Below are 13,971 nucleotides of genomic sequence, written 5' to 3'. Positions count from 1 at the left end.
GGATGAGAAATGGTGCAGATCCACTTACATACTTCCTGTTCGAGCAAACAAGGCCAACATAATCAAATCCCAACTCAGGCAAAAGTCGAGCGGAAGGTTTTGCAGAAGCGGCGGCTATCTCTTGAAATAAAAGTTAATGAAGCCATCAGTTTCATTTTTCCAAACATGAAAATTGTTTGAACATTCAGAATATTCTGCTCCACTCACTTAGCAATGAAGAAGAGTTCATTGTAATAGTTACTTACTTTCAAAAACATAGAACAAAAATGTAGTTATACTGGTAATAATGCCTTTATGTCTGTATTTATTGACAGATTTAGGTACTGCATTTCCCAAAATATAACAATGAAAAAATAGTAACTTTTATTTATATATATTTTTTTCACTTAATTATTTTCCTTTTCAAAAGTTTACTTTGTTTGCAATCCCTTTTAATAATTGACCAGTTTTTTTGTTGTTGTTGCATTTTTCCACTGGTATTTTGTTATTTTTGAAGTGAAAAGGCTTCTTAACATCAGTCTGATCTTTTGCTCCTCCCATATATTCTTTATCAGAATTAAGCTTGGCCTCTTGTTTGGTCACTCCAAAATATTTACTTCCAGTCTAAATTATTGGTTGAAACCTAATTCTGTTGACTGTAAAAAAAAAGGATTAAACTGTATTTATTAAGCCAAAGATTGTTTTTTAATTCACATTTAGCTTTATGTTATGGTGTGATAAAAACACACATCATGCACCACATTGTTGGAAAACTTTCAAAACGTGGTTTTATTTATAATCAATTTATACATTACAGATATGCTGCACATGTAAAACTTCTAATTTTAAAATAAAACTAAAATGATGCACAGCCAAATGACTGAAATTGTTTCAAGAATTTAAACCATAAAGAACATTAAATTTCCAAATACTGTAATGCACAATGGAACCAACAATACAGTAGCACCAGTATACATAGATAGGCAAAGCCTGTGTACAGTTATACTTGGGTGAAAACAAACCAAATAAAAAAATCCTTTATGGAAAATATCAAGTTTGACTAAGAGCAAAACATTTGCACTTCATCCTTGGTCTGTGCTTAAGATCAGCTTTATTGCAGATGTAGAAAACAGTCTCTATTACAAATTTTGCATACCATGACACCAGGTGAAATGTCAAAAACCTAAAAAAAACAACAAAACAAACAAAAAAAATTCTACAAACTTCATTGACTGAAAAAGGCAGAGGAAAAAATTATTTTTGTTTTATTGATAAAAAGGGATCTGGCTATGCTTTAACTCTCCTTAGCTCAGCCCCCGGGTTGAGTTCCGCTGAAGGCAGGACTGTGCAATAAAAATAGAAACTGGCTATTTTCTTCACCAGCTTTGGAGAGGAATAAGAAGATGGGGTTCTGATAAGCAAGGTGCAAATACAAAAAGCCAAACCACTACATGTGAGTGTGGGTGTGTGGAGGGGAACGGGTGAAAGATGTGTGTTCACAAGTTATTCAGTTCAATTAGAGTCTGGTCCAGCATCTGGTGCATATTCAGGTTTTCTTCTTTAGCTTGTGACAGTTTCTCTGTTAGAATATAAAGCAGACATTTCAATTCACAAACAAGGACAAGTGACTCAGTGAGTTATCTTTCATTAATAATCAAGCTGGCAACTCATCTAGAGCAGTTGATTATTGATTAACTTGCACAAAATCACAGAACTGACCAAACAAGAGAGACACAATTATGATATGCAAGCTACCATGCAAACTTATAGCAGAGCTCTGCTACAAGTACACAAATGCATCAAAAAATCTCAACAAACAAAGTTAAAATGTTTTTGTAATTGTGTTAAAATCTAAAACCCGAGTCACAAACTCCAGTCCTCAAAGTTTGGAGTTTATAAGTTCTGCAGTCGTTAGATTCCCCTTTGCTTTAGCACACCTAAATAAAAATAACTCCATCATTAGAAGGGCTGTTAAACCTAATTGCATGCTAAAGAGTCAGTTCAGCCATTTGATTCAGGTGTGCTGGACAGGGGTACCTCTAAAAATTGCAGGATAATCAATGACCTGAGTTTGAGACTCCTGGTCTAGAAGATTGTAGTATCAAATAAACATTGAGTCAAATGACAACTCAGACAGAATGAATTAAAACCACAACAAACATAAAGAAATAGGAAAATTAGTTCAAATAGAGTTTTAGATTACAAGCACCCAGTAACAAATTGAAACAACTTTGCGAAAATCTTTTGTTAGTTTTGAAACTATTGTCTACACTGGACTGCAGACAGTAAGAAAGGAATGTAGCACATACCCCTCGTGATGGTGCTACAAGATATAAACTAGAAAATGTACTGGAATTTAAATGATTTTTGAGAAAAACATTTACTAAATATTTTCTTCTTTTATAGTCTCTTCTGAACAGGTTATTAGGCGTTTTTTTTAATGAAATATTGCTGTTTAATTTTGCAGATTGAACACTCAAGTGAAAATATGTTCCATGTAAAGGTGTAATTCATATTCTCTTGATTATATCTTCAATTTTTTTTATTAAGAATGATCACAAGTATCTAAAGAAATATAGCTGTAAAAAATGATATCAAAATACTATTTCACTGCAGAAGCTAAATTTAGCTATTTTTTATGTGAAGTAGAGCAGTTGGATCCCAAGTATTGGATCAATGTCCCAATCAAGGTTCTTTAGTTGATCAGTCCCTAACTCCTGAAATGTTGTAGTGTTATCTGTCTGAAGCTATGAACTGAATGAAACAGACCCATAATCTGTCATTGTGTATTTATTCAAATTCAAAGACAGTCTTATGTAACACACAAAACCCATTTGTTGAGTTGACCAATAGCAACTTCCTTCAATTTTGCCATTACCAGATGAGGTTCCACAAGTCTTACATGTTCTTCTCTATTTGACCAAACTACACTTTTCTACAATCTTCCTGACAATGGCTCAGCAGTGAAGCTCTCCAGCTCTCAGATATTTCTATCAATTACCATCTATACTTCATTAAATGCATGCATCATTTACTACTTGGTTCAGTTTTCAGTCAAGCACCTGAAGTTGCTTTTGCTTTTATGCCAACAGCACCATTTTGATATTTCTTATACTTTTGCTTCACAGAACAAATAGTTAAAGAAAAGAATGGACATTAGTTAAAATGTATTAAATCACATTTTTTGGAAATAGGAGGTATAAGGTTTCATGAGATAAGAGAAAATGACTACCATTAAGGCATGATGGATTTGCTAGTGCCAGACTAGAAAGACAAAAAAGGGACAGAGTAAAGAGATACAGCTTACATAGAAGGAAGGATGTTTATTTTTAACAACGCAGGAAGATTCTAGGGTTCTGTACAAGTGATGGGGTGCAACGGACTTGACAATATGATGAGGAAAGAAAAGCAAAGACAGGGAGGAAAAGGAAAATGGAGAGAAGTCTGGAGAGAGCAGACAGGTTCTGCTCGGGCAGAAGGAGGCATCTTTGATGAGATGTAAACATTTTATCTGTGTGGAAGAAGAGAAGCACAGTGAACCCAAGGAGGTTGGTGTTTGGACCGACAGCAATAAACCACAACACACCAGAACCTGAGGAGTAACAGAGACACTACAGAAAAAAAACACAATGCACAATAAAATGCATTGTGTGTAGCTGTTTAGCAAAACAAACAAAAAGAGCTAGTGACTTGTTTTTTTAAGTGGAGTTATGCAGAGTATTTATAAGCAGTGAGTATCTTACACATAGCAGGCCGGAGTCACACTAATCTTAACTTAGCTGTCAATTTAACCATTGCGTTTCAATTGAAGTTGAACATTCCAGGTTAAAGGTTTGGAAGGTAAGAAACTACTTGTATATACTCCACATAAACTCACTTCAAAACCAAAACAATCCCACTGACTTAGCAAAACTGAGGGATCAGCCACAGTGATGCTAAACACTGACACAACTAACCTTGAGCTGGTACAGTGACAGAACGAAGGGAAAAATCATGAACTTACATGAGGCCTTTCTTCTAGTCAGAAGTAGACCATATTAGTAAAAAAAAAAACAAAACAGTAAACAAAGCAGAACCATCAACCATAGCCGTTAAAATGCCTTCTCTGTATAGTTTCAATAAGCTGCCTGGAAACTCTGTGATATTAACTAAACATCTTAAGAATTAGCCATTTTAGGAAACAAAAATGCAAGAGAACAGAAAAAAGTAAAATGTAAAAGACTAAATGTATTTTTCTGGTTCCTGCATTTTTCTGCCCATGCATAGAGTTACTTCAGTCCTGTTTACAGTAAACTGAAAGAGTGTGATTAGAAAAGATTTATAAAGGCAGACCATTTTGAGTCAGAATTATTGCAAACTGACTCAAATCACACGCAGATAAAGTTGGGAAATATCTGTTTTAGCACTTGAACTTAAAAATAAAGATGAGCTAAATCAGATAGAACAACTCCAGTGGATGAACATAATATGGATACAAAGTTGAACAGGCAGTCGGGTGGAGTGGTGAATGGGTGAGGAGCGTGACAGTGAAACAAGCAGGTGTCGAAAAGCATAAATTACATGGAAGTCATGTCGTTGAGGGCATGGTCCAGCTCCTCGCTGATGGCTTTGTACTTCAGTTTCTGGGAGTACAACTCATCTATTGGGTGGGGCCGAGGTGTGAAGGGAGTGTGCAGTGGAGGCAGAGCAAAGGAGGTGGAAGGAGGAAATGAAAATGAGGCAAAAGGTGGAGGATCCAAGTGTAGAACATATAGAGAAGACAGGAGGAGAAAATGGAAACAATCAAAACATGAGTCCCTGGAATGAGTCCCTTCACACTTCAATTGGAATCCAAACCCCTGTCTTATGACAGACAAGATTTTTTGAGAATTAAACAAAGGCTGGCTGTTAGCAAACAATTGGAGGATGCTCAAATGTACCTGATTTTAGCAATAAAAAAAGAAAATGCTTTTTTCCACTTGAATGCACTGCCAGTTTATAAGCATGGAAAGTACCCCTGGTTTTCATAGATGTTTTTCCTTAGGTATATACATTAAATTATGTAAAGTCACTGTACAAAGACATATTTATGCTACATGGAAGAGAAAACTCACTGGTAACACCTTCACACAACCTCCCTTTAAAAACATCCAAATATCCTTTTAACTATGAGGTAACATCTACCCCTGCTTTCAGATTTAACACAAAATGATGTGTTACCACAATAGATGATTCTGCCTGAAATAAAGACTTATTGTCGTTAAGAACACAGCAGAATAAAAAGGAGATTGACACACATTTAAATGACAACAGGAGGCTAAAAAAATTTAAATATATTTGACAAATATATTGCAACAAAAAAGCTCACCTTCCAAGTCATCAATGGTCTTCTCAAGCTTGGCTACAGATCTCTCAGCGAACTCAGCACGAGTCTCAGCCTGAAATGTAGAGACAGGTCTAGTCCAACACTTGAACTGTGATTTAACACCTCTGGTTTGGTCATCTCAAAGTTCTAATTAGTGAAACTTTACCTCCTTCAGCTTGTCGGTGAGGACCTTGATCTCCTCCTCATACTTGTCTTCCTTCTGTGAGTACTGTTGAGCGGAAATAGAAACAGAAGCGTCAAATATAAGAGCTTAAATCTACTATCCACATTCATAGAAAAACGTATTAACTGAAACTTAAAGACTTGACTCCTCTGTCTCCCCAGTTCGCAGTCTTGAAGCAGAAAAGGTGTAACAGCATGCAGAGGCCCAGAAAGTCATGCTTACCTTCTCTGCCTGGGCCTCCAGTGACTTCAGGTTGTTGGTCACAGTTTTCAACTCTTCCTCAAGTTCAGAGCATTTGCTGGTGTTTTAAACAAGAAGATACAAAGCCAAGGATGCAACGAAGGATAAGGCAGGGGATTTGAAAATAAAAAAGGGTGGGAACAAGGATGGAAAGAAGCACAGGAAGACACAGAATGGGTCCATGGGAAATGAGACAGATGGAGAAAGGAACTAAATAAGAAATACAGAAAATTCCCAAAAAACATAGAAATGCCTCAACAGAGCAGTAATGTGAGTATAGCGTACTGAATTTAGTAGTGTAATTATGAAATCAATACCTTGCATTTAAGTGTCATGCAGTTTGTTTTGAAGTTATTCTTGCTCAGTTTTCTGCTGTGTTAGGCGTTAAAAAGTCTAAAACATCCAGGAAAAAAGGCGTGAAAGGAACAAGCACAGAGGGAAAGCAAATGCAGCAGGACAGGCGGTGAGACAAGCCACTCAGTAATCACATTAGGTTGGTTATACCTGTATGACTGAGGAATTTAGCGATTTGAGGCTTTGTTCCAATACCCTTAGCTCGTCCTCCACTTTCTGAGCGCGTCTGTTAGTGGGCGTGGCGCACGTGCACAAGCCACAACCATTAATACGGAGATGGACATGCAAATGACAGTAAGAACACAGTGCACACTGTCTAAATGAAAACAAGTCCTGTAGTGTGGGTATTAATACAGAAAGCTTTTTAAAATGTGAACATTCCAGCATCCATGCATGTGTAAGTGCAGATTCAGAACGCAAAAGAGTGAAAGCACTCACCTTTCTGACAGCTCAGCGCGCTCCTCTGTACGTTCCAGGTCACCCTCAATGATGACCAGTTTACGTGCAACCTGGGGGTGCAGCGCAACAAAGTGTTAGGCTGCAAAACAACAGCTCAAAAACAGTCATAGAAGGTAAGGATTGCTGCAAGCAAGTATGCAGTTTTTTTCAAGAACTCGCCTCCTCATATTTGCGATCTGCCTCCTCAGCAATGTGTTTGGCCTCTTTCAGCTGGATCTCCTGGATCTCCATCTTCTCCTCATCCTTCATGGCCCTGTTCTCAATGACCTTCATGCCTCTGTGTGATGATGCAGAGAGATTGGAAATTAGGAGTTGAACATTGATACCATGAGGCACCATGAGCTGGTTTGGTTCTTAGCAAATATTTTCAAACCCATTGAACTTTCTCACATATGTGTGGTCATATTCGAACCACAAGCCTAAAAATAAATGTCTGAAAAGTGTGACGTGCTTTTGTATTCAGCCACTTTACATAACACTGTACATAACTGTACATAACTCTGAAAATGATCGTTTTCATTACAATTCACAATAATTCAAGACATGTAGTTGGTTTTTGACATTAAATATTAATAAAGCATATTGATTTTTGTAGTTGTAATGTATAGAACAGCATAAAGTTCAAGGGGTATAAATATTCACACAAGGAACTGTAAATGTTTTACTTTCAATCCCTACAGATAGTTGATGACGTGGTGGCTAATACTCTATATAAACAGTATGAAAACAAGGCAATGCCCAGAACGTATTGTCATGTGACATGGGATTGATAAAACAGTCTAAGGGGAAAAACAGGAGCCACCTCTCGCTCTCATCTGCAGCCTTCTCAGCCTCCTCCAGCTTCTGCAGGGCTGTGGCCAGACGCTCCTGAGCACGATCCAACTCCTCCTCAACCAGCTGGATACGTCTGTTAAGGGAAGCGACATCTCCCTCAGCCTAGGGACAGAACAAAAGAGCAGCAGATTAGGACACTGTAGAGAGCTTCACCTCGTACCCCGGACACAGACATTACACATCAGCCCAAAGGAAATATGTGGTAGATTTATGAACTTATCTTGATGTGCAAGAAGCAATAATGATCAACTATGTTGACATGATAAGCAAGCTGGAAATTTTGGAAGAAAAATATTTGAGATTTGCACTTTTCCAGGCCAATACAAATTAAAATGTTCTCCTAATACTAAGAAATAAAATAGAACAAATGCTGTTTTGAAGCATTTGTTCTATTTTATGAATGAAGAACATTATCTCCATTCATAAGTCATAGAATATCCCCAACTTTTGTTATATATATATGTTTGCACTCTTTGACTTCTCAATCAAAGAAAAAAAAAGTCTAATTCCAACAAACACAAATCTGGTTGATCAATGTGTGTGTCTGTCTAAATTTTATTTAAAAAGGAGAAGACTGTTTTGTTGTCATCAAGGCTTGCTGCTCACTTCTGCATTCTGCTATTTGCTCAGCAGGTATGAGGCTATTCTTGAAATGCATTATGCATCCACCAGACCACAAAAGTCTTTGTTTTTTCCAGGCCATTTCCCCTGCAGCTCGAGTCAAAACGAGCAGCGCAGGTACAACGTGCATCTCAAGTTTAGAGACTGCAACAAGTAAGGAACTCCCTTCATTACACCTGAGTAGGCTACGCTCTGACGGCTGAGTCTGTGTAAAACCATCCAGTCCCCCTCATTTCTATCACCGCTATGCTCAGTGGCAGTGCAGCCTCCTGCCCTTATATGGACAAGTAAAAGAGCACAAGCTGACAGAGCAGGATGGCACATTAAATGTTACTACAGTTTAAGCAGCTACTTCCTGGTGTTTTGGATTTTATTCAAATCTTTGGCCTCTTGGTCCCATTTTTAGAAAGCAGGTTGCCTGTAACAGGGAAGTGCTTGAAAGTGGAGCTAAGAGATGAGGCAACGCAATGATACAACGTACCACACTGCTCAACTGTCACTGCACCATCAACGGCCTAAAGCCGTCAATTACGCGCACTCGGGATTTCAAACCCTCATCTGTGACTTAAAGTGACACAGCTTGGAGTAGAGCAAAGCTCAGCTTATTGCACTGCGGGACACCCAGATAAATCTTAACTATCTCACAACCAGAACACTTTTTCTCCCTACTTTTTAAAACTACTCATAGACGCGTAGGAAATGCTACTTGAGCAATGCCTCTTTTAAGCGCTTGATGCGCATACGCGCGGTCAACATGCTTACTTGATCTTTGGCTTTCCTCTGTGAAAGCAGTTCCTTCTGTAACCTCTCGGCTCTGTCTTCAGCACCGTCAACCTGCTCTTGGAGCGATTTGATCCTCCGTTTGACCGCGTCCAGAGATTTAGCTCCAGCCATTGCTGTTATTATTATTTATTTAGCAACGAACAATTGTTTGAAATATCGGAGTCTGCCTCGGAGATGCAGCGACTTTCTGACAAATTGTCAAGAGACGGGATGACGTCTTTGCAGCGCGCAGTCAGAGACGCGCTCTACAAAGCTTTTTTTTTTTTTTTTTTTAGTCCAGGAAGTCAACGCTGATTTCAACACACGTCTTTCAAAAAAGAGATAAACGGGTATTCTGCAGTGTCGTGCAAACTTCTGAACGGAACAAATGTTTTGCACCGAACAACAACAAAAAAAGTGATAAAATGCGACAGCTTTGAACATAAAACAAGATAGTCAAGCGACTTTAGTCCCAAGTGTTTGAATGCAGTTTAATTGAATCAAGCAGCATGACACTGACCGACCTACAGCGCCCTCTGCGGACCTAACGGGAGCAGTGCATGAACTATTCTGAGGCTACAAACCGCTTCTGAGTTTTTTTTAATGAAGCCCAGGATGCTGTGATTACAGGGTACAAGTATAACGCTTTAAAAATATGACAGACAAAACCTACAGCTACAAAAACAGATCACGACTCTGAATTCATTTAATAGCTCACCCCATAGGACCCCCACCCCCTCTAAAAATAAATATCACCAATTTGATTTGCATTTTAGTTAAAACTAAAAAAATTAAATCCTTGCATGAAGTAAAATAAGATAGCAATGTTTTTTTAATTAAAAGGTTTTTGTTTTTTTATCTTACTCTAATTTCAGGAATCCAGCCTGAAATAAACGAACGGAATTAGAGCGCCATCTGGGGGCTCACCGTGAGCAGTACATGTATTGCAATGAAATGCTTTTAGGGTTCAGACGGTTTCAGCGTTTTTCCTGAGCTCAAACTGCACTAATTACAGAGTCAGTTTTTGAAACATTTTAAATATCTCTAAAATGCCCCCAATAAGTGACACAGCTCTACGAACAAATAAAGTTTGGGGTAAAAATCCAGGCACAAATACGCCACGCGTCACCTTGAAAGCACAATCACCACCAAATAATACAAGAGGGTAAAACTCAAAACACTGACAGACTTTGTCTTAATTCCCCGTGTGGAATCCAATTAAAGGATTATTCCAACGTGTTTCCCCCCTCGGTGGCTCAATGCAACCTAATTGACTTTTAGAAGTATAAACTTCTCTTGTCTGCTGCACTAGGATCTGGCCGACACCCAGTTTTTGTCATTAACCGGGACCATTGTCAACATGTACCTTCTGTCACAAACTACACACCAAAACTGAAATACAACGAAGAGATGAGAGAAAAAAACCAACAAAAAGGTGTTTAATTATTATTATTGAGTCCTACACGCTGTCTTGTACTTATTTGAGTGGGAAGTGCATTTTTGTGTGTGGTAAGCAGAAGAGCGCAGCCCGCTGATCTGAGCTCTATCTTGACCATATAAAGCAGTGGGCTATATTTATCTAGGCGCTGCCTCTGCGAGCTTGGGAATTCTCCACATTAGAGCTACAGGCTTCACTCACTGGAAAAAAAAAATAAAAAAAAAAAAAAAATTGGGAAGATTCAGCTTATTCCCGAGCATTACTGGTGGAATTCAACATGAAAATCCTCACATGTGTATATTTTTATTCGCGACCACATATTTGTCTTTCTTTGGGCTGACGTGAAAGTGATTTGTGAATAAACATTCAGCGACAGTTCAACATACTACAAAATATAGGAAATGATGGATAAATTATGCATTTTCAACTCTAGCAGTGGTGCCAAACGCACCACCAAACTCTTGTCTGTGCTGCTGAACTGTCGCCTTCAGTCCCAGATGAGAACAGTGAAGATGTGAAGCAGCGTGGTGGGAGAAGGGGGGCCTCTGTGAACACCGGTCCATATACTTACATCGGTGGCTTTCTTCTCAGCCAGCTCAAGCTTCTCCTGGGCATCTTTAAGAGCCTCAGAGTACTTGTCCAGCTCATCCTCAGTTCCCTTCAACTTCTTCTGCAGAGCCACCAAGTCGTCCTCAAGCTGATTTTATGTTATTATTATTTTTTCATGTGCAGGAGAGGTTCAGAGGTGATCGGCGGAGAAAGGGAGTGGCGTGAATGCGCAGGGGCGCAAGAGCGCACACGGAGAGACGGGACAGGACAGGACAGGACAGAGAGAAGACAGGGGGAGAGAAAAAGAAGTTAGGTAAGCTCATGCAGTTCAGGTTCAGGTACCTTGGTAGCGGTCTCTTCAGCAGTCAACAGTTTTTCCTCAGCAGTTTGGAACTCCTCAAAAACTTTATCTCTTTCGTCCTCTGTAACACGCAATTTCTTTTCCAATTCTCTCATTTCTTCCTCTAACTACACATGCATGCAAAGAAATTATAAAGTTAAGCAAAAAATATAATATACACATTTTTTCTTTTTTTTTTCTGCTTTTACGCTTAACTAGCAACAGCTACAAATCCATTCTAAATAATGATCCATGGCTTTTTTTTAGTGCTGCTCCTGGACTTTTCCTGCGTTTACATCAAACATTAAAAAAAGTGAAGAAAACTCATCCGACCTGTTTGCTTCTGTCCTCCGCTGCTTTCTTGTCTGACTCGGCCTGCTCAGCTCTGTCCAAGGCATTCTCCTTGTCGAGCTTGAGCATCTGCATCTTCTTCTTGATGGCATCCATGGCTGCTTATTTGCTGTGCCTCAACACCGACCAAAACGTCCAAAAGGGAGAGCAGGAGATGGGGCTGGGGGAGTCTGTGCCTGACTGAAGGCTGGGGCTGGACTGCGGGCTCTGCCTGACTTCGTCCTGTCAAATATGTTCTTCCAAGGAGGGGTGACTGGATTCCTGAGGACATCCAATACTCTCTGGAGGAGGCGTGTGCGAGGGGAGCTGGGAGGTTTTTTAAGGAGCTGCTCAGCGATTCGAACTTCCCAAACATTTGACTTTTGATACGTCTTTATATGGGAACTCTAAGCAGACAGGCTCCGGGAAATTTACTTTGAAATGCTACTGTTTTTGACGATGTCTGGCATAATCTTGGGTGAACATGTTAAAACCATTTATTTCCGCCGTTTAGAGAAGCTTTCAGCTGTTTGTCTTTCTTAACCACTTTCATCACTCTTTACAAAGGGGGGTAAATTTGTCATTGTAAAGTCGTTTTTCTAGTGAATTCAAGGGATTTCAGTGATGCCAGACTGGGACTATGGATCCCAAACGACACTTAAAACAGTCCGACCTGAGTTTTCTTTGCTTTCCGTCTCCTTTTGAGCAAGAGTGTCCCCAGAAAATTATCTAATAATCCTGAGGGTGGTACATTAAAAAGTAAAAACCATCGACATTTTCTATGCTGCTTTTATACAGATACATCTAAAAGAATAGACAATCATGTAAAAGGTAATTGTTTTGGTAATTACATAAAAAAAATGAAACCCCTATCTAATAAAGATTCATTACACACAAATAAGTGTATTTCTAATTTCTGTTAATTTTAGTGACTGATACTTTAGAGTTATTGAAAATCCAAATTTATGCTTCTCAGAAAAGTGGAATATTACAGAAAACAAAAGGATTCTTAATACAAAATATTAAGATACGCAGTCATAAGACTGTTAACTTGACAGCTGTTCTGTGATAATATCTCACCCTTTGCACAAAGAGTGTAAGCCTGGCTATACATAGAAGGTTTTACCACAGGAAAGTTGAGTGGAAGGAAAAAGTGTGGTAGAAAAAATATGAGAGAATTGTGAAATGATGCTCAGTCAGGAGTTTGGGAAAGATCTACAAGAAGCAGAATGTTGCCAGAGTCAAGACCCACCACACAGAGATGTATCCAGGACATGAGCTAAAACTGTTGCGTTTCCTGTCTTGATCTAATGTCAAACCTGAGACTTCAAAAGTGCCTGATGTGGGCTAAGGAGAAAAACTTCTGAACTGGTTCATTGAAATCCACATTTTTTAGGGATAAGTTGCTGAGCGCGAGTGTGAAGATTCCACAGTCATTTGCTGGTGCTGGTCCGCTGTGTTTTCTGAAGGTCAGTGTAGCCATCCACTTTTAGAGCTCTAATGCACCACTCTGCTGACAAGCTTTATGGAGATGGTTTTATCTTCAAGCAGGATTTAGCACTTGTCCACACTGCCAAAAGTACCAATAACTGCTTTAATGACCATGGCATCAACATGCCTTATTAAACAGAAAAGCTGTCTGTCATAAACCTCACTGATATATTTGAATTGAATTACTGAAATAAATGAGCTTTCCAGTGGGGGCTACCAACACATAAATAACTCAGCTTAAAATATTGGACTTAAGTCTAACTATATTAATTTGATAAACTAACACATTTATAAATAAGTCAATCAATCTGTTTGTGCCTCATTGAGACTCATTTCTCCTGTATTGATTTAACGTAGAATACAATATAATTCACATGTTTGGATGGGTTATAGGGGTGGCCAATGCCTTGGTGGCACCACTGTGTCTGAACACATCTGTGTGGTGTTGGTAAGGGACTGGTAAACAGTGTGGAGTAAAAGACATGCTTTCTGTAAGTGTATCGACACCTAGGTGCATTGTTTGAAGTCACTGGAGCTCAACACAACCAAGTGTTTACCTGAAATTGTATCAGATATCAGTGAGGACAAGAGGGAGCTTAAACCTCAATTACAGCAGCTTAGTCTCTAATCTGTCTGTCATCTGGGAAATGTTAACTGGTATTCATGCTGCCAAATGAGAGTATTTGATTATATATACACACACAAAATAATTAAAATGATTAAGTATGCATCAATAGAGTTCGAAATGCATTGATTTCAGATCCCACCTGCTTAGCTTTAATAAAATATATTTAAAAACTTAATTCTGAGGATTAAGGATACCCCAAGTCTCTTCTAGTCACCAGAAGGATCCTTAAGAGTATTTTTAGGACTGCCTTCTCTTTCGTGCACCTGCCTTGGTCTGTAATCAAGACTTTAGACATAGTGCCAAGCGTTCTGGATCTAACAGCATTAGATAGCGCTCCTAAAATATTTAATGACCTGTTCAGACTAAACTCAGTTTTATAGATTATTTTGGCAATTGTACTCAAACTAGTAAAGGATTA

The 13,971-nt window shown here is 38.7% G+C and overlaps 1 protein-coding gene across 4 annotated transcripts; it reads right to left on the bottom strand.

Annotated features, from left to right (window-relative positions):
• Positions 1-741: 741 nt before the first annotated feature.
• tpm1 (tropomyosin 1 (alpha)) lies at positions 742-11,679 on the bottom strand. Of its 4 annotated transcripts, none has more exons than XM_055020896.1 (10): positions 11,438-11,678; positions 11,107-11,232; positions 7,363-7,496; positions 6,720-6,837; positions 6,540-6,610; positions 5,730-5,805; positions 5,490-5,552; positions 5,327-5,396; positions 4,540-4,618; positions 3,288-3,490 (listed from the first exon to the last, which is right to left on the bottom strand). In XM_055020896.1, exons 1-10 carry the CDS (start codon positions 11,549-11,551, stop codon positions 3,487-3,489), a joined length of 855 nt encoding a protein of 284 aa, XP_054876871.1. In that variant the 5' UTR covers positions 11,552-11,678; the 3' UTR covers positions 3,288-3,486. The 4 variants fall into 4 exon arrangements, with proteins under 4 accessions (XP_054876950.1, XP_054876812.1, XP_054876871.1 ...); XM_055020800.1 differs by lacking the exon at positions 11,107-11,232 and adding an exon at positions 10,787-10,912 and having other exon boundaries at positions 11,438-11,673; XM_055020975.1 differs by lacking the exons at positions 3,288-3,490; positions 4,540-4,618 and adding an exon at positions 742-1,558 and having other exon boundaries at positions 11,438-11,679.
• Between the last annotated feature and the right edge of the window lie 2,292 nt (positions 11,680-13,971).

Source organism: Poeciliopsis prolifica, unplaced genomic scaffold, assembly GCF_027474105.1.
Source record: "Poeciliopsis prolifica strain line A6 unplaced genomic scaffold, Auburn_PproV2 SCAFFOLD001, whole genome shotgun sequence".
In the NCBI taxonomy this organism is placed as follows: Eukaryota; Metazoa; Chordata; class Actinopteri; order Cyprinodontiformes; family Poeciliidae; genus Poeciliopsis; species Poeciliopsis prolifica.
The sequence above is the reverse complement of the archived record's forward strand: the minus strand, read 5'-3'. Positions and strand labels throughout refer to the sequence as shown.